Source organism: Perissodus microlepis, chromosome 15, assembly GCF_051167445.1.
Source record: "Perissodus microlepis isolate ML-2025 ecotype Zambia chromosome 15, ASM5116744v1, whole genome shotgun sequence".
NCBI lineage: Eukaryota > Metazoa > Chordata > Actinopteri > Cichliformes > Cichlidae > Perissodus > Perissodus microlepis.
This window is the reverse complement of record NC_140475.1, coordinates 35,167,335-35,188,204: the sequence shown is the minus strand read 5'-3', so window position 1 is coordinate 35,188,204 and position 20,870 is coordinate 35,167,335. Positions and strand designations below refer to the sequence as shown.

The following is a 20,870-nucleotide window of genomic DNA, read 5'->3' as shown; positions in this document are numbered from 1 at the left end:
CATCTGGACGCAGCGGGGATGAGAATATCTCTATCACAAAAACTAACTAGAAACCTTCTGATAGAGGAGATGGGATTGGTGGATACTTGGAGGAATCTTAACTCAACAGCAAGGAACTATACTTACTATTCACATCCACATGCAACCTATTCGAGAATTGACTACTTCCTCACTTTTGGTACTGACATGAACAGAATACATGAGTGCCATATCGGGTCAATGGACGTTTCCGACCACTGCCCTCTATATTTATCTTTAAATCATACTCAAAGGAGAAAAATAACCAACTGGAAATTAAATTCTAGTATACTGAATGAACGGACATGTGAACAGTTGACAAAAGACATGCTGAATACCTGGAATTCAATGATAAAGATGAGTTACCCCCACTGTCCTTTGTGGGATGCGTGCAAAGCAGTGATGAGAGGAAAAGTTATTGCTATAACCTCTAATATTAAAAAATCCAAAGTTGCAAGATTCCAGAAGCTGCAGTCAGAACTATTACAATTAGAGGCCACACACAAAAATACTATTGATACTAAGACAAAATTAGAAATGGCAAAGAAGAGAAATCTAATTGATGAGATATACACCCAAGACGTCCAAACGAAACTAATGTTGACCAAACAAAGATATTATGAGGGGGGAGCTAAATATATGAAACAATTGGCATATAGATTAAGGAAACAACAAGCAGACAGAACAATATACACGATAAGGGATCCGGAAACCAAAATGGAAATGCAGGGTATAGAGGAAATTAAGGATTGCTTTAAGAGATACTATGAAAAATTATATTTACAACCACCCACAAACAATGACGATCAAATGGAGAGTTTGCTTGACATGCTACAGCTCCCTAAACTTACAGTAGAAGAAAACAAATCGTTAGTGAAGCAAATTACAAGGGAAGAACTTCACTTGGCAATTGGTAAACTCAAGGCAAACAAATCTCCAGGTACAGATGGTTTTACTGCAGAGTGGTACAAGAAATTAAGGGAACCTTTGACACCGGTCTTACTTAAAACATTTAATTGGGTCCTTACGAAGGGAGAAGCACCCTCCTCATGGAAACAAGCCACAATCTCTATTATACCTAAAGATGGTAAAGACAAATTAGAATGTTCCAACTACAGGCCAATAAGTGTATTAAATGTAGATTACAAATTGTTTACGTCAATCATAGCACATAGACTTGAAGGTATCATCCCAAGGATAATAAATCTAGATCAAACTGGATTTGTTAGGTCGCGCCAAACCCATGATAGTGTTAAGAGAACTCTGCAAATTATTAGACATATTAATTTAAATAAAATACCAGCTATATTATTGAGTCTAGATGCTGAAAAAGCTTTTGACTCTGTGAGATGGGAATTTTTATTCCAAGTAATGCCTAAATTTGGGTTTAATGGGTCGATCATTACAATATTGAGTGCTTTGTATAATAGTCCAACTGCAAAAATAAAGATCAAAGGTGAACTTTCAGATGCTTTCAAGCTTAAAAGGTCCACAAGACAAGGATGCCCACTGAGTCCACTCTGATTTGCCATTTTTATAGAGCCGTTGGCTCAAAGCATTAGGCAGAATGATAAAATAAAAGGGATTAATATTGCTGGAAGTGAGCAGAAATTGGCCTTGTTTGCAAGGCCACACACACACACACACACACACACACACAAATTCATTAACCCCTTCTCTAAGTGTCTCTTCTAGAGTAGACACCATAAAATGAATATGCTCCCAAAGATATTGTACTTATTCCAGTCTGTTTCTATAGAAAACCCTGACAGATACTTTGCAGAATGGGATAGGATCCTCTCTACATTTATATGGGTGGGTAAAAAGCCAAGAGTTAAGTTTAAAACACTTCAGCTTCCCAAGGATAAAGGAGGACTAGGCCTCCCTTGCCTACATGACTATCATAGGGCAACTCAAATAAGAAATCTGGTGGGCTGGTGTAAACCTGGATACTGTTCAAGATGGAAGGAAGTGGAATTTTCCTTGGGAGGTAACTTCCCTGTCGGCGCACTGATAGGAGATCCCTCAGAGTTACGATTCCCGGGCAACCCTTGGATAGTAAGCTCAATAAAGACATGGAAAAGAGTACTTAAAAAGTATCAATTAAACCAGAGGGTCGGATTCCTTAGATGGTTTACATATGACCCAGAATTTTTGCCTAGTAAGACCGACTCGACATTTAAAACATGAGCTAATAAAGGTCTCACCACATACAGTACCTTGCTGAAAGATGGAAAAGTGATGAGTTTCCAGGATCTTAAGAATAAGTTTGGGTTGCAAAATCAAGATTTTTTTAGATATTTGCAACTGAGGGACTTCCTGAATAAAAAGCTAAAACATCCCCAGTTATCGACTGGGAATGAAGAAATTATTTATATATTCGAGAATGCATATAGAGATGCACCCTATCAAAAAATTATTTCCAAATTATATTGTTCACTGACCAATCTAAGGGGTCATGATACAAGATATGTTAAAGCAAGATGGGAAACAGAGGGTAATCTATCCCTAACAGGAGAGGAATGGGATGGGATCTGTAGGCAGCAGTGGTCGGTAACAAGCTCCCCCTCGTGGAGGGAATTCAGTTGGAAGAATGTAATTCGTTATTTTAATACCCCGGCTCAAAAATCCAATTATTCTCATAACACAACATGCTGGAGGCAGTGTGGACATGCAGCAGCAAATCATTTCCACATTTTTTGAGAATGTCCTCGTGTGGCTCCATTTTTGGAGGAAATACATAAGGTCCTGGAAACAATCTTCCAAAAGAAAATACAATTTCATTTTGCAGTATTGTACCTAGGAAACTTAGAGAGTCTTAATCTATGCAAACCGGTTAAATATTTGTTCAATGTGCTGTTGGTAGCTTCCAAAAAGGCCATAACCTGCCGTTGGCTTAAAGAGGACACTCCTACTATAAATGAGTGGATTGATGTGATATACAGGGTGGGCCATTTATATGGATACACCGTAATAAAATGGGAATGGTTGGTGATATTAAAGTCCTGTTTGTGGCACATTAGTATATGTGAGGGGGAAAACTCCTCAAGATGGGTGGTGACCATGGTGGCCATTTAGAAGTCGGCCATCTTGGATACAACTTTTGTTTTTTCAATAGGAAGAGGGCCATGTGACACATCAAACGTATTGGTAATGTCACAAGAAAAACAATGGTGTGTTTGGTTTCAACGTAACTTTATTCTTTCACAAGTTATTTACAAGTTTCTCTTTGTTCACAGCCATTGACATGTCAAAGAGGTTAACACGTGAGGAGCGGATCGAAATTGTGTTGATATCTGGTGAACGCAGTAACCGGGTCATTGCAGCAGATTTCAATGCAAGACACCCTACAAGACCACCCATCTCTATCTTTGTTTTTTTCGGTTTTGTTTTGTTTTGCTCTTGTCCGTTTGTTTTTTTGTTTTATTTTGTCCCCCCCCCCCTACTGTAATTAAGTTGTATTGTTGTACATGCTGTATAAATAAGAAAAGCAATAAAACATAAATAATAATAATAAAAAAGAATATCCCATATAGCCTACCTTTGTGTTAAACAAAAACTACAGTGCTGAAACTGGAAGTTTTAAATATCAAATGGAAAGCAGAAGATGATGCCATGATTGGCATAACGTCTCAAAGCTAAATTCCCTGTTTGAACGTGATTGCTTTGGGACCTGTCTGTGTGAACTTTTTATGTTGTGTGGCTCAATAGGTTTGGTGCTCTGGCTTCCTCCCACAGTCTAAAGAGGGTTAAATGTATGATTCAAGTGCAGCTTGTAGACTGAAGTACTTAGAAGGAAACCATTATACTATATAATACCATTTATATAATCTACACAGGGATATGATTGTGCGTTTCGAAATGAATGTCACTAACAAATTGAATTAAATTTTACAGACGTTTTATTTTGTATACAGTGGTTTCCTCCATTTAAAAATTGTACAGTACAACACAGAAGGGTAAAGATGAATGATTATAAATGCAGCAGAGCTAATTTAAAGTCCAGTATGAAACAATAATGCAAAATACAGTATAACTATACTATACATACTGCATAAATTTGCTCTAAGACAGTAGTTTTTCACATCTACAAAAATGACAAAATCTTGGTCAAAATGCACTAACATTCAACCCACTAGCACAAATGGAGAGCTTTAAAACACATGGCAGTTGTCTACTTATTGTACGAGTTCACCCAGATAATGATGATGGTGATAAAGCTGACCGAGATGAAGAGAATGTAGAGGCCAAACAGCAGGCGGTCTATGATGAAACCCACCTGCATCCACTCCTCTGAGCTTTGGCTGTCCTTTAGCTCCTGATCAACCTTCAGGCGAATGGCCTGGAGGTCCTTGCCCAGTTTCTTGAGTTCATACACAGCCAGGTCCTCCGCTGATTGCCCCTTTGGCTCTTGAAGCCCCACATAAGTTTCAATAGCTGCCACAGCAGTCCTGGTCTTAAGGTCTATTTCTAAGCAAAGTCAAGAAGAAATATTCATAGTCACCTAATGTTGTAACCTTAGATTTGTAAACTCGCTACTTATGTTTGACATACCTGAAACTCTTGGCTTCTTATTTATTCGTGGCATACAAACAATAACACCCAGAAACTGCAGAACAAGGACTCGCATCCAGTGAGGGACAGGAGAGAAGTCAGCAGACCCACACAGCAAGTTGGTGATGAGGATTGTTTCCAGCAGACTGGCCACCATCAGAGCCAGGCAGAGAGAAAAGAACACGTCTACAGAGAGACAAAGGAACCCAGAAACAATACAAGTTTACAATGTCACAGTCTAAGCCACTAATCTATATATTTTTATCTTAAAAGCTGTTCTTTAAATGCATATGTAAATATAGTTAAAAAAAAAGTGAACAGTATTTACAAATTTGGACATAATAATATTGATTTGACTATTTCACACATGTTATGTATGTGTATCTATAACAAGTATATAAGTATACAATGCTAATACTGCATTACAGTATGTATGTGAGTACAGATTTTCAACTTGACTCTATAAGATCGAGGTCTGATATGGGATGTAAGGGTTCCCTTAACTTTCTTTAACCAGTACCTTTCATATTATAGTTTTTTTTTTAGTATAGGATAAGTTAATAATTAAAAAACATAACTACAAACAGTTTCAAGAAATCACCGTAGACATTTTGTTGAGTGTCACTAACTTATGAGGGGTATGGTGTTTCCGGTGACCGGCAGCAGGTCATTCATGATGAGCAGGAAGACGGTGTAGCCGAGGATGAGGGTCATCTTGAAGGCGGACCTGTCCACGCTCTGTGGTGGCAGCAGGAAGCTGAAGAGGTCGACTGTGATGAGAAAGCAGCTGGGGAGGAGGAGGTTGACCACATACATAGTGGCCCGGCGCTTCAATCTGATCTGTACAATAAGGGAAAACTTGGTCAGGTATGTTTGTGCTGTGAAATCTTCTTATCGTGACCAAGTGGATCGTGTATGTAAGCAAATCGTGATTTTAGCTGTGTTGGATTTACAAAACAGGCATTATGGACACATTAATACGAGGTATGTGAACAAGCCCAAGTATGTGCTCCTTTCTGCCTAATTACAACAATTTATTGGCACTGCAATCCACCTACATGAAATTCAAGCTCATCAAAATAAAGATTCTCATTCTCTCCATCATGATTGACTTTATTGGCGGTGATTTTCAGCAGCTCCCATTCACCCATGGTGGCCATCACACTCTGGGAGATCTGTGTTATTAGTTCTGCAGATCTTCCAAGATAAATCTTTATATCCGATGCTGTGGAAAAGCAAAGAGGAAATTACTGAGCTAAAGGTGAGCTCACTAATTGTCCACATGTAATGTATATGTATAAAATATTTTCTGACCATCGTGCAAGTAGGAGTTGAAGGTATAAATGCAGTTTTGTATGTCGAAGGGGAAGGTGTAGATATCGAGGTTACAGGAACTAACAACTCTGACAGGTAGAGCGCGATTCACTAGACCATTACTGTACAGGTACAGATAGGGAACAGGCGGTGCCTTGTTTTCCTCCATACTGTAAGAACAATTAGAAAAATGATGGCGTGAATAACAAACATGGCACCTATTTGAACATTTGCTAAGAATTACAGTGTCTAGTAGTTAGACAATTATGGACCTATAAAAAACATAGCAACTGCACAGTTACATATAATAAAAATTGCTGTAAGATGACCAAACATTAACAAAGACAAATACAAAATGTATTTATTATTAGGAAAATATAAGGAAAAGACTTGTTTTGGTTCCATAGATTATAATATGTGTATGCTTTGAGAGGCACAGGCTTGGTAATATATCACTTACAATTCATTGATTACAATATCGGGAATCCAAAATTGGCTTGAGGGAAGAGACATCACGTCTGTACCACACTGAACTGGGTCCCAGCTGACAAATTCATTTATCCACAACTAAAAGAACAAAACTCATGACAATGGATAGATCACGCATGCTACACGTAATCATGATGTTTTAAAAAATATGATTATTCCTGTATCACAGAAGAACAAATGCAGTACTCACACACTGTAGCCAAATGTAAGCGGTCAAGAGTTGTGCCTTTTCATCCTGAAAGACAACCCAGTATATGCCAAGGGATTAAAAAACATTGGTGTCGCTATGGAAAGAGAATCATTTGAGCAATGTGGATGTGGTTTATCCATTTCTCTAAGTATTTTGCCTTTACTTAAAGAGTTTTAGAGTGCAGTCTGTATACACACTTGTTACATTTTATGTGATGTGATGTTCTGATCGGTGAACATACCACCCCTAGAATCCCATACAGAGTGAAGAAAGTAGTGACATTGCTGCATGTTGACATGTTCCTCACAGGCCGTATGTCATTCAAGTCAAAGACCGGAGACAGAGCCTCCAGCAGGGCAGGTTGGGTTGGCTGAGAGCAGCTAATGGTGTAATTACTGCAAAAAGCTGATGAGACAATGAAATAATATTAAGTCTAATTATGTTGCAATGTTTGGCTTGCAATGAGATTTTCACAAGAAAAAAAAATCAGTGTTTATCTTGTACTTTGTAGAAATCATTTGGAATTTAATGAATTCTGTATTGATTTGAATTTCCAATTTATAACTCAGTACAAGATAATTTCACTAATCCTGAAGTTCTTTTACTATGTTACACAAACATTGTTCAGTAGACACCAAAAATTTTCTTCTAGACTTTTTCTTTTTGAAACTGATGCTGACCTGTTGTTGAAAATGAAACTCAAATACTCATAGTATGGTTCAGAAAATTCTTACCTGGCATGAAGATACTGAGGGAAATAATCAGGGTAGACTTGATTGATGACAGGAGACCCTTGAATAAAAGCAAATACAATCAAAAGGTCTGATGGTTAAATGATGAAATGTTTAAATAAAGTAACAGAGGATGTATTGAATTGGTGGTGCTGTATTGATCCTAAGGAATAACACAACATAAACACAATGCAGGTATACCTTACCATTTTGAAAGTGAAATTGTTGTATTCCAGCTGCTTTGGAAACTGTTCTTTGATATACTAGTGAATAATAATCTTCTCAAAAATGGACACATTCAAAACATTTTGCTGTCAGCCCTATTAGTCAGCGCCTACAGTCCTAAAGTGTGTCTCTACTTATCTGGGAAACTAACTCTCGCAAGTCTAAAGTCAGCCTTCATGGCCAAGATATACATAATGTCACTAAACAAAACGTGATGTGGACAAACCCATGGAAAAGTTGTGGAGCAGGCAAAACTAAAGGCAGGGCAAATGCTTTGCCTGTAGGTGTTTTCAGACAACATGCAGATAAACCACAGTTAATGTACTGTACCTCAGTGTGTGACTCGAAAAATGTTGAGGACTGACCACAGCAATGTCAGTGCCACACCTGCTGATCACAGGCAAATGAAGAGGTGTTGCTGTGTGACAAACAGGTTGACTTTGCTTTCATGCAAAACCTCCTATCAGATAACCTTTTCCTTTTTTCAACAATTGTGCAAAGAAGAGTGGGCCAGAATTCCTCCACAGTGACGTAAAAAACTCATCAGCAGTTACCACAGATGCTTGATTGCAGTTCATGCTGCCAAAGGATGACATAACCAGTTATAAGGTTTAGGGGGCTTGCACTGATGATCGAATATCTTTTTTTAAATCATGAAAAACAGCAAGCTATAATTTAAAGGCAAATTTTTATTTATTCTTTGTATTATCTTTGTCTGCACTACAAACACTTCATAAAGGCAGTTTAACTACAGTTGCAGGATCAGTAAACATGATGCACTAAAGTCTCCTCTTGCACTGACGAGTTTGAAAAAAATGGAGAAATAAAATACATTTCCAGAAGATTTTCATTTTTTGTATTATTGTAAGAAAACAATATCGTCTGAGACAACGGCACGTGTTCACCCCCCCTCCTTTTTTTTTTTTTTTTTTACAATTAAAAAAGTAACATTAGGAGAAAGTGTACTTATTAATATTTATGAACATGCTCATGTTTGTTCTTAAAATACCAATCCAATAATATCTTTGCATATTTTTTCTTGAAGAATGGTGTTTTTTTCTCTTTGAAAAAATTACCCAGGCTCATTGTAAAACAATGTATTATATTTACCAAAATTCATGGTATGTACCATGCTTCATGTGTAAGCTGTGTGTGTGGCTCTAAATCAAATTAAAAAAGAAGATGTTGCCCACCTCTCTTGAACAATAATGTCATGCTTATTTTTTCAAAAATATGTATTATTTATTTACAAAATCAAAAAATACAAATTTAAATGTGAAAAGTGACCCCTGTAGACCTTCATGTCATATTTAAATCTTGACTTATTTAATTCATTTGTAACAGTAAATGTATGAGAGCTTTGGTGCTAATTAACGTTTTTAACAAACAAAGCAATATATTAGCTAAAGCTGTCTGCTACCAAGCACAAATAAAGGATAAATACAACAATGTGCATCTGCTTATTACATAAAGAAGAAATACAATAAAACAGAATGAAAGAAGGCAAAGTTATGATCGAACAGAAACAGGCTGACTTTAAAAGCAGCTCATTTTGTGCACACGCCTTTGATGCACCCCTCACAATGTGTGGGCTCATGCGGGCTGTCGACGTCAAAGCTTCTGAAATACCGCTTCCGTCCACCAGGGTTTTTATGGTAGCACTTTTGTTTTATTTTCTCCACCAGATTCTCCATGAGGATGTGCACATTGTCAGATTCCACGCTGGGATTCTCCATTGGAGCTTCGGAGCACATCTTGCAGTTCTGGCGTAAGGGCCTCACCTTGACAGTGCCCTGCCCGTTTTTCAGGCGCATGTGGAAGAGCACCTTCACCTTGTTGGAAGGCCATTCTCTTCTGCACATGGAACATTTAAATCTTGGAAATGAAAAAGAGCATGTGTTACTTTACTAGAAGAGTCTATATGATTATTTTTAACACGAGTTTAAACTTGCATCGAATTGTTTTTTAACGAGATGGCACCCACGCAAGGAAGTGAAAGGAAACAAATGATGTCAGCTCCATCTTACATCTTCAGTTCTAGTGTTGCTAGTCTAAAAAATATGCTCCCACCATTGAAACTCTGGAATATTCTTTTTACTTTTAATGAACTAAGCCTCGTTAGCAACTACATTTATTCCCTCATCTTTAATGTTGCAATCTTCATGCACAGTAATTGGCATAATGCAACTATATTTTTATATATTAACCTATGAAATATACCATACTGAATATACAAACCACACTGACCTTGCACCTGTGTTCCTGATGTACTGCTTCCAGCCCATGTCTAGGTTGTCAGGCTCAATATTTTCATCATACTCTAAATACCAAGAGTCTCCTCGTTTAAGACTCTGTGCTTTAATACGAAAGATACGTATCCATTCAGGTGGCAGCATCTTTTCAGTTAAAGTGGTCGCTGGTAGCTGAAGAAGAAGGATAACTCTAACAGCTGAGATGTGCAGTAAACAAACAGCTGGTGAGAATGAGTCATCCTCCTCAAGCTGCGAACTTTGACTGTGGCTCTGCCAGAAGAGTTTGTGGGGAAGACAAAACTTACAACTGTAAAACACGCTATCTTAAGTTTCAGTTACAGTTTTGTACAATCGATACTGGTGCACCTGAAGACTGAGAGAACTGAAACTGAAAGCGTTTCTTGTTAAGCAACACTGACACCTTCTGGTTGCTCTCCATGCTCCTCTTTGCCCAGGTAGACTCAGAAGGCTTTTCTGTATTGCTATACTTTTTGCACACAGTCGGTGATGTGCAAAATGTTTTCACTGTGTATAAAAAAAGACATTAGTGAACATTAGTGGAAAAAAGAGCTGATAAAAAACATTAGTGAACACGTGAGTCTTATCATCGTGCTTATAACTCAACTCAGCACTATACCTGCACTCTACTGATTTTGTTTTTCTTTTTGTAGCTTCTCCCTGGTTGATTGATTGATTGATTGATTGAATCTTTATTTTGAACATGTTGAAAAAGTACAACAAAATAGAATTAAAAGAGACAAATGAACAAAGCAAAACAAAAGGAAAGCGAGCAACCACAACTCCAAATAACGTTCATGTTCAAAAAGGAGCAGGAAGAAGCATAAGCTTATTTAATCCCACCCCTTTTCCACTATCTAGTATCAATAGAATACCTCCTTGCAATTACATTATATGTTATGTGTAATTTTTTTTTTTAATATATATATACATATATGTTTCTATCTATCCATACATACGTATATACACATACGCACATATACACATTTTCAATAACCCCATTAACACCTCAAGGATACACAACCTACAAATATATATATATACCCATACCAGCATACCATTGCTTCATATCTTTACTTAGTCTGTTCCACAGCTTCACTCCACACACAGAGATGCAAAAACTTTTTAATGTTGTACGGATACGAGGATGTTTTAAATTTAATTCCCCCCTCAAATTGTATCCCCGTTCCCTTTTAGAAAACATTTTTAGAATATTGTCAGGAAGCAGGTTATTTATTGCTTTATATATAATTTGTGCAGTGAGAAAATGAACCAGATCTGTGAATTTTAGAATTTTTGATTTTAAGAATAGTGGATTTGTATGATCTCTGTAACCAGTTTTATGGATTATCCTTATGGCCCTTTTTTGTAATATAAAGATTGATGATAGCGAACATTTGTAAGTATTGCCCCAAACCTCTGCACAGTAATTCAAATACGGTGCAATCAGGGAACAATAGAGAATGTGGAGTGATTTGTGGTCCAGAATGTGTTTTACTTTACTCAAGATTGAGACACTTCTTGAAATTTTGTTATGTATATGATTTATATGAGACTTCCAGTTTAATTTATCATCTATAATCACACCAAGAAACTTATGTTCAAGTACTCTTTCAATTTCCACAGCAGGTAGCTCTGCACATAGCTCTGCGCATGTTCAAGCAGGTAATCTTTTACTTGTTAAGCAAATGTGTGAAACTCTACACTATGGAGTCATTAATTATAATAATGTAGAATAAGAATATATAACATTAATTTATTTATTTGCCTTTTCTGGTAACATAAGAGCAAAAAAGATGTTAATTTTACATGTTCACCACTTTATTTATTTATTTATTTTGCCAGAGTGAGAATATTTCACTCAAAGTAGTGACTGACAACAAATGTGTGCACAAAGGCTAGGAGTATAAATACAGTCTGAATTCCCACCCAGGGAGAAGTGTGGAGGGCAACATAAACCAGCAGGTTCCAGTGTTGCTAGAAAACATTTCAGTTTCATTTCACTTACAATCTAATGATTCGCCATCTAATATTCTGATGTTCATTGTGTAAACCATAACTGAAACTTAAGGAAGCCTGCTTTGCACTGGTAGCTTTCGGTTTCCTCTCAGCTGGTACAGCCTTATTTAAAGTTCGCAGCTTGAGGAGTCATTCTCAGGAGTTCCTTGTTTACAGTACAGATCAGCTGTTAGGGGTTTCGTTCTTCTTCAGCCGATTTAATTGAAAAGATGTCACCAGAATGGACACAAATCTTTCAGATTAAAGCAGAAGATCTTAAGCAAGGAGACTCTTGGGAATTACAATATGATGAAAATATTGAGCCTAATAAGCCAAACTTGGACTGGAAGGAGTACATCAGGAACACAAGTGCAAGGTCAGTATGCTGAACAACTGTTAATTACTGCAGCAGGTTTGCATTTAGTAGTTGCATGAGTGTTAATATTTACACTATTGTATATTTGTGTTACATTAATATGCCTTACATTATGTAATGTGCGTGATAACAGTACAACATCAATACATTTTAGTTATTAAGGAATATTTGTTCATTCCTTGTTTGGTACAATTCCAGAGTTTGAATGATGGAAAATAATTGGAAGTGGTATAAATACAATTTTACCTAAAAATACAGATTTTAGTCTACCAATACTTGCCTGGAAGAGCTATTCTAGCGATTCTAGGGTACTCTAGGGCACATCACTGTAACACTGTAAAGAATATACTAAGGTCATATTCACCTATCCATCCACAAGTTGCCACTGAGTATTCTCTAAATAAAACAAAAAAGCTGAGTAAACATAAAAAGCACAAGCTTCTTCTCTTTGAAATATATTCAACTTTCATAGCTCGATAGTAAATTTTTTTAAACAAATTTAAACATAAACATCATATGAATCACACATTCATCCATCAGAGGGGACACAGTTAAGCATGAGAAGCTCAGTTAAATCTCCTCCCACTGCCCTTGTAAATCACGAGTTTAGTGCAAGTGTGTGTGGTTAAATGAAAAATTCTGAATTTTTAAAAAGTAATTTTGACTTCTACTGAAACAGACATGCTCTTTCTCTTTTTTAATTTCAAGTTTCAAATGTTCCATGTGTCGAAGAAAGTGGCCTTCCAACAAGGTGAAAGTGCTCTTCCACATGTGCCTGAGAAATGGGCAGGGCACTGTCAAAGTGAGGCCCTTACGTCAGAACTGCAAGAAGTGCACAAATGCTCCAATGGAGAATCCGAAGATTGAATCTGAGAACATAAACACCCTCATGGAAAAACTGGTGGAGAAAATAAAACAAAAGTGCTACCATGAAAACCTCGAGGAAAGCCACCGACCTTTCAGACTCTATGAAGTCAAAAGTCCCCATGAGCCTAAACACTGTGAGGGGTGCATAAAAGGAGTGTGTACAAACAATCTGTAGTTTTAAATCTATTTACTTATATTATCAATATCTGATTCAGGGGCTTTAATTATGCTGTTTGCCTCAAATAATGGTAATGTTAGTGCTCAGCCATTACTTCAAAGCTGAAGGGTATACAATTCACAAATTCTGCACAAGCAAAACATGAAGTCCATTTGTGATTAGACATGTGAAAACTTACTGTTTACAAACAAAATGCACATAAGTCAAAATTGTCTACTATCAGTAAATGTAGCATAATGTTTACAGGCGTCACTATGTCAAAATGATTTGTAAATAAAATAAAAAAAACATAGTGGTGATGTTGCAATAAGAATTTGGGAATTTATGATATTGTTTCTTCTGTTGAATGCATTGTTGTTGAGGTGGATAGCAGTTTATTTATTTATTTGTCTTCTGTTTAATGAAGTAAGCTAAATGACATGAAAGATCATATACAACTGTATATTATTATTATTATTAAGATTTATATTTTTCTTTGTCCCCTGTTGGTCTGAAGTGTTCTATATAACGAGCAACTGAAATGAAACAAGTGCATCTTTGTGCCTCTTTGCTAACAACCTCTGTGGTTTAAAGTAAGAATAAAAATTCCAAAAAGATGCAGATTTTGCACATATAATGACACTATTTAGCTAGCATAAATTAAAAATGAATTAAAACTTTTGAAATCGCTGTTGAAAATGTGTCTGCATCTGTATATTGTCAGAGCTGGAAGTTGTTCTTTAAAGACAAATTTACTCACATCTTATCAGTTTTGGGTCTCTTTCTTCAGGTACGTTGAGCAATGGGAAGCATGATTTGATCAGGCTGCAGCTAAAAGGCATTAGAACCAGCTGCATTCAGAAGTCACGCAGATACCATGAGTAGCCCAGTAGTTGAAATTATTACAGATATTAAAGTCAAAGGACTACGACTACGATGACCTGGATGACTGAGAACCTTCACAGACATACAGATATTAAAAAACATCATTTTAAGACAGTGTGAATCATGTATGAGTAAAGGCAGTAAAACATCACTAATGGGGACAGAGTATAAATGCATTAGGTGGAAACAGAAACGATTTCATAAGTAGTAGAAGGTTTATGTGTTTAGGTTTGCAAGATGATGAAGGAAGGCTTGCAGACAGCTGTCCACATGTTGTAGCTGTTTACGATCACCAGGGGGCAGTGTCACTGACAACCGGTTTGAGGCCTACTACAGCTTCTACTGCTGTTGATCTTTCAGCTAGTCACCGAGAAGAGCGGAGTTTAATCGAAACTGCAATCGAGTGTTAAAAACTGTGAAAAGTGTCCAGTAGCGCCATTATTTGTGATTTTCGTGCTTTTTTTTGATCAACTTTAATGTACACACGGAAGAAAAACGAACCGGTTAGCTAAGCGGTACTCTTATTTTGAAACAGGAAACAAGGGAAAAACGTCGCCATGGTTACGGGTAGCATTTGGCTAGCTTCTTAAAGACGCTCTTCACATTTATTTGCTCGATACTGTAGTTTGAGTACTCATATACCATGGGGGAGTCCGATACTTACCACATACGACCCAATCATCAGCAGAAGTGAGTTGATTCATGTGGTTAAACAGCTTTTTTTCCCACACAAGTAAAGAAAACTTAATTTAGCCTTTTAGCTAGCTGATTCGCGGTCTACTTTTAGCTGCGCAGTTGTTCCAGCCTTGAATAAATGACATCTAACGTCATCTAACTTAATTTAGTAGTATAAATACTACCATTCGTCAATCAAAATAATGTGGTTACGTGTGCAAACTTGAATTTTTAACCGAAGTTTAGTCTGTTACAGCTTTCATGCAGATTTATCTGCAGGAACTTTACCTATCTTTCCTGTACAATGCAGATGTACCAGGGCATTCAAATGTGATTACTTTAGGCATGTAATTACAATATACAGTGCCATAGGTAAATAAGTTTAAAATGCAAATGAAAAAAACTTATAGCCTATTGAATATAGAATGTATTGTTCACATGACGTTTATTAGCATGCATGTTGCCATTATTAAGATATTTGTGTATCAGAGGCTCATTGTGCTCGTTGGAAGGTTCATTTGCTGTCTTGTTGTTTTCCTGTAAATCTTGCAGGTTCAGGCCAGCTGTTGTGAAGGAGTGTATTCGTGAAATTGTGAGGGAGCGACTGTCTGGGGTGCAGTACAATCCAGAGGAAGTCCCAGAGCTGACCCGTTCACTGGCAGACTCTGTGAAGGACAAAGTAAAGAGTGAGTGAAGCATTGTCGCTCTCATGTGCTGTCAAAAGGACAGAACATTCAATTATTTCTGAAAATTTTAGCCGCAGCTTAAAATGACCACTTTAATTATCGAATGTGGCAACCATCTGTGTATCTGTTTAAATGACAGTAAACTTGTGTTTCATGTAGAGGTACCCAGGTGTCATAGGCACTTTTTTCCAAGTAACTGAAAGGTTCCTTCAAACGGCTGTTTTCTGCATTTCCACTGTGGTACTCAGACCTGTAAAGATGAGGCATTTTAATCTGCTGCATGTAAATTTTTTCATGCAGCTACCACTACATCTCAGGCCAATATGTGTCATGATTTTCAGCTTCAGTACTGTGCAGAAACCTTGAGTCACCCCGCATTTCTTCATATTTTTCTTCCTAGGAGCCAAACTTTTTTACATTTTTAAAAACTGGTCCTGAGCAATAGTTCTCCAGGCTTTCTGAATGCCATGGCCAACTTATTCTCTTATTTTCAGTCCAGTCCTTTTACCTGACCATTTGCATAATTTTCGTAATTTTTTTGTTAACTACTTAACACTGATCTATAAACCATTCAGGGGATGAACCAGTGTTTGTGTCTACTTATAACAGAAAACTTGCCAAAGAACTCATTTTAAATTGTGTCTTTAGGCACTTTGTTACAAGCAGCCTGTCACAAAAACACATGATTGTTCCCATTACTTTAGTTGAATATAAGAAAAATGAACATATAATTTGACAGGCATAAAATATTTTTTGAGCCAACATGGTGATTCCCAACAAGTTATTTTGTCAAAATCAAGTATATCTTAGCATAGTGTCCAGTGTGCTAGTATTGTATTGGGGAAACTGAAGAAGTGGAAGATAAAAGAAGACGTGCCAGGCTTAAAAAACTATGTACAGCAGATGAACTGTATCTGAAAGTCATTAAGACATCTTTAGGTAAATAAGGTTTTTTCCTTAAGAAGTTGGAAAAAAATCCTGCAGAGACCTGACACAGGACCTGAGAGATGGAACTGCCCCTTCTGCTGATCCATCTGCTCTTCACTGAAGGTTCATGAGAAATGGTCTCACTGAATGGTGGTTGTCAGGAAGCCATTCTTTAAGAAAGGAAAAAGAGAGAAAAGGCTGGAATTACGCCAAATTACACAAGATCTGGACTGAAAATCAACATGTCTTAATGAGTAATGAATCCAAATTTGAATTTTTTGGTTCAAGTCATCAGTATGTGTAGACAGAGGACAGTCAGAACAGAGACACAACAGTGAGTGTGTACACATCTATAAGACACGGTGGAGGCTCCGTCATGGTTGGGGGCTGTATTTTTAGCCAGTGGTGTTGGGAATCTTTCTTTTTCTATCGGTGTTAGCTTTTTGATGCGTGTTGACTTATTCAGGGCTCCAGTACCACAATGGTTTGAATGCAAACATTTCTGAAAGTTTCAGCAGTGGAAATGCAGCAATGACAAGACTAAAAGGGTTGTGGATCTTCACAACAGCCTGTTGGAGCAATAAATGTATAACACCATAAATTCCTGGCCCCACAATGTTAATGAATTATTTCCCATTTAAACAATTTTGATTAGTAAAAAATATTGACTAATATTTATATTACACAGTATTTTTTTCTTTTGGATGTACATATAAAATACTATCCTATTCTCTTTGTGAACAGATTCAGGATTCGACAAATATAAGCTTGTTGTGCAGGTGGTCATTGGAGAACAGCGAGGGCAGGGAGTCAAGTAAGTCTTCATTTGGTACTGGAAACATTAGTCTTGCTCTTGACTTTCAGAAACTGACTTTGACACAGGGATTACGGTTAGGTCTCAGGGCTCAGTGTATTTTTTAGACATGTCATATGTTGTACCAGAGAACGGAGACCGGATCATTCAGGTTATTATCAAAGATCTGCTCTTCATATTTACATCATCAGTATCAGCAAACACCTGATTAAGGTAAAACTGTAGTGATTCAAAGTTACTAAAAATTTGAAGTATCAGTAAAAGCAAACGGTAGAACCGTCTCATGAAGACACAACCATTATTTTACATTTTTTCAACATGTTTTTTTTTTTTTAAGTAGTTCAAACTTTAAGATTTTCTTAGCTTGGTCTCTGTTTGTGTGTTTTTTTTCTCCCCAGGATGTCTTCCAGGTGTTTTTGGGATGCTGACACAGACAGCTATGCAGAGGATGTTTTCATGAATGTAAGTGCTCTGCTCAGTCACATGTTCATCACTCGAGAGTCCGCTTCCTAAAAAGCACTCTGATTGTCCCTCCACAGGACAGCTTGTTCTGTGTGGTAGCAGTTTTTGGAAGCTATTACTACTGAGGAAGAGAGGATGGACCACAGGAAAAAAAGACTTTTACATGAAAATGAGCTGGCCTCAACTAAAGAAGCGACACACATCTGGTCTTAAAAATGAAAAACCTCATTGAGATTTTGTGACTTATTAAGGACAAAGACTTGTTATGGCTTTTATTTATTTTTTTTACCTCAAAACATTGTAATTGTATAAAATGATACATATATTGTTACTGTATACAAGGTTACAATACTTTATGTTCACTTGGGTCTATTATATGCCCAAGTTACTGTTTATGATAATAACATCTGAGCTCTGTGAGTTCTCTGAAAGCTGACTGCTTTTAATGTCCAGTTTCCAGCATTTTTTAATACATGTAATAATATGGTCATCTGCTCTATGCACAGAGAAAGGCCAGGCAGGTTTAAAAGCCTTTAAAGTGTCATTGTCTTCATACAGTTTCACAAAAGTCTTTAGTTTGTTTTATGCAGTAAACCTAACAAATGAATAAAGGTCAGATTTAATATATTTGGTGACATTTTAATTTTTCACCTCTACACCTGTTAATATAACTTTATTTATCCCACACTGCTGAAATTCAACTATCACAACAAAAAGTGAATCAGAGACATACAAAAGGCTATTGTTGGTATTGGAAAATGTTATTGTGAAAAAACAAAAGATTGTATTATTTCGAGCAGTTGACTGAGCAGAACTGGTCCAGCAGAGGTCAGTATCTGCCTGTAATCGCCAAAATCCAGATGCACGGATTTTTATTTTTTTAAATTAAAGTTATGTGTGTTCGGGTCGGAACCGCCACGAGTCCCGACTTCGTCAAAGGAAAAACAAATTGTTCAGCAGTTTGGGGCGGGACTCCTGGTCCCTGTTTCTGCACAGAACACGAAACAACTCGGAAACAGTTTTACGTCCTGGTTGGATTTAGCTATAAAAAAAACTTCATGGTAGAATTTCACCAGCAGTTGCAGTCTAAGATGATGGAGTTAGTTTAGGAAACCTTGGTATGAATGTCTATCCATGTGATAACTGGTCAGCAGCTTTCAAAATAAGAGCTCAGAGACTGTCTAAGTATGTCCAAGATGAAGTAAAAGAAATCATGAATTGCCTAGGAAACCCACCTTCTGTAAATATACAAAACACTAACAAATTATTCTTTACTATATATTAACATATATTCATTAAGTGATGCCGTTTTGAACAGTGATGGCATCAAGCTGAGCGCTAATTACACAAGGCTCCGCTGACAAACAGGTCATAAAAGAACAGGAAAAGATTTCATATGTATGTTTATAAGTTGTATCTTTAAATGCTTAGTTTTATTTAGTGATGCAGGAAATTTATGAACCATTTATGTTATATATCGTGTTACGCATCGAATGTTCTTGGATTCTGAATGAATAATTCAATTTAAAATTCATTGACGTCAACACATTTTTCTGTCTGGTTGTTCAGTGTTCCTTTGGTTCCTGAATCAAAGTCAGTCTGACTGCGATCTAGTGCATCACAGATTCAGCCATCATGAGTTTGTTGGCTTATTGCGAACATTATTTCTGTGGTGTTTTCACTATTGTGATTATTTAATGGCACTTTCAGAAGTGAAGTGATCATGGCTTTGCATGCTCGACTGTCTTTTCATCCTTTTATGTCAAAGACAAATAGACTGTATAAAGCTGCAGAAGTAATATTGTGTGTGGATAGAACAGCACCATAATCAAACCATGCCTGAAAAGCTTCCCTGTACTTTGTGACCATGTCATTACGTTTACGTTTACATTACCTTTTTTTTTTCTTCATCAGGCTGGTTCCATCACTTTGTAGCTTGAATTTTAAATGACACTTTAGCTAATTGTTAGCTACTGGGTCATTAGTACCCATGATAATTCTAAATTAAACTCTTTAGCATTTAGTTTTAAAAATATGGCATAGTGTCATGTCTAAAGTTTTTTTTTTCCATCTTGATGACATGTAGGCATCTTCCATACTTGTGCCCAGAAGTCTCCCTGGACTGTGGCCAAAAGCAGTACTGACACCCTGTCTACACTCATAGCCCCCTGGCTTCTTATTGTAAATAAAGTGAATTGCAGGTGTTTCTGTCTGTGTGAAAAACATGTAACATCTTCGTTCAACAAAATCCATAGGTGTTTAATTGGACTGAGATGTGGTTTCATCTGCCCTTTGGATGGAGGCATTGTCAGTTTGGAAGCGAATTCTCACATCAGGATAAACCTGTTCAGTAACTGAATACATTGGATTACAGATAAAGTTTTTATTGATTTGCAGTGACACTTATATCTAAGGAAAGAAAAAGTCAACCCGTCACAATATCCACCACAGCACAACAAAGTCTCAGAAAGCACTCAGGACAGGGGTCAAGGGTTAAGATGTTTCCTTTAAGTCTTTTTTCTGTCCGCAATTTAACATTTTAGGGACTATAATATACCAGTTTATACTAACATATACAAGATATGGGACTGTTGTGCAATAAAATGTTAGCAAACTCCAGATGATTGCATTACACAATTCAGGCTTGTTTTTGCAGTAGAGAAACTGGAATTAGCAGAAATGGTTGTTATGGGTATATGGTACACTGGTTACTAAAAAAAAATTGTACAAATGATACAAAACATTCTAAACTGACTAATTAGTTCATATTTGGGGCAGGGATAGCTCAGTAGGTAGAGTGGTTGCCCCATGATCGGGAGGTTGGGGGTTCGAATCCACTGAATGGTTACCCTGCGGTACCCCTGAGCAAGGTACTGTCCCTACACACTGGTGCCCCACTGCATTACTGTTATTTTAAAATAAACTATAGTTTACAACAACAACAAAAAAAGAAATACCAATTTGATGGCAATGATAAAAGTGCCATAATGGCATTTAAAACAATAATAAACAAAACCATAAAGTCCACACGTTACACAACTCTCGTCCTCAAAACTCGGAGTGCCAAGCAACCTTCAAATGTTTGAGCTGTTCCAGAAACTCAGTTGGGTTTGCTTTTGGAGCTCTGAGATTAGGGGTCTCTCACCAAAGCAGTATAGTTTACTGAGATTATAGGACAGACCTTTAAACTGTGGCCACAGGTATTACATAGAGGTGTAACTTTAAGCCATCA

General features: G+C 37.0%; 4 protein-coding genes across 4 annotated transcripts; 2 read left to right on the top strand and 2 right to left on the bottom strand.

Moving 5' to 3' along the window:
• Positions 1 to 3,904: 3,904 nt before the first annotated feature.
• LOC146372560 (5-hydroxytryptamine receptor 3A-like) lies at positions 3,905 to 7,426 on the bottom strand. The gene is made up of 9 exons (XM_084954330.1): positions 7,300 to 7,426; positions 6,807 to 6,970; positions 6,566 to 6,610; positions 6,347 to 6,453; positions 5,887 to 6,056; positions 5,631 to 5,797; positions 5,202 to 5,412; positions 4,573 to 4,758; positions 3,905 to 4,488 (listed from the first exon to the last, which is right to left on the bottom strand). Exons 1-9 carry the CDS (start codon positions 7,304 to 7,306, stop codon positions 4,193 to 4,195), a joined length of 1,353 nt encoding a protein of 450 aa, XP_084810456.1. The 5' UTR covers positions 7,307 to 7,426; the 3' UTR covers positions 3,905 to 4,192.
• A 26-nt stretch (positions 7,427 to 7,452) lies between these two features.
• Positions 7,453 to 10,086, bottom strand: LOC146372559 (receptor-transporting protein 2-like). The gene is made up of 2 exons (XM_084954332.1): positions 9,769 to 10,086; positions 7,453 to 9,396 (listed from the first exon to the last, which is right to left on the bottom strand). Exons 1-2 carry the CDS (start codon positions 9,915 to 9,917, stop codon positions 9,069 to 9,071), a joined length of 477 nt encoding a protein of 158 aa, XP_084810458.1. The 5' UTR covers positions 9,918 to 10,086; the 3' UTR covers positions 7,453 to 9,068.
• A 1,850-nt stretch (positions 10,087 to 11,936) lies between these two features.
• On the top strand, positions 11,937 to 13,925 carry LOC146372558 (receptor-transporting protein 3-like). Its single transcript, XM_084953617.1, has 2 exons — positions 11,937 to 12,165; positions 12,874 to 13,925. The coding sequence occupies exons 1-2, from the start codon at positions 12,020 to 12,022 to the stop codon at positions 13,205 to 13,207; spliced, it is 480 nt and encodes a 159-aa protein (XP_084809743.1). The 5' UTR covers positions 11,937 to 12,019; the 3' UTR covers positions 13,208 to 13,925.
• Positions 13,926 to 14,597: 672 nt separating this feature from the next.
• On the top strand, positions 14,598 to 18,265 carry dynlt2b (dynein light chain Tctex-type 2B). Its single transcript, XM_084953618.1, has 5 exons — positions 14,598 to 14,764; positions 15,302 to 15,435; positions 17,107 to 17,176; positions 17,575 to 17,638; positions 17,716 to 18,265. The coding sequence occupies exons 1-5, from the start codon at positions 14,718 to 14,720 to the stop codon at positions 17,761 to 17,763; spliced, it is 363 nt and encodes a 120-aa protein (XP_084809744.1). The 5' UTR covers positions 14,598 to 14,717; the 3' UTR covers positions 17,764 to 18,265.
• The last annotated feature ends 2,605 nt before the right edge of the window (positions 18,266 to 20,870 follow it).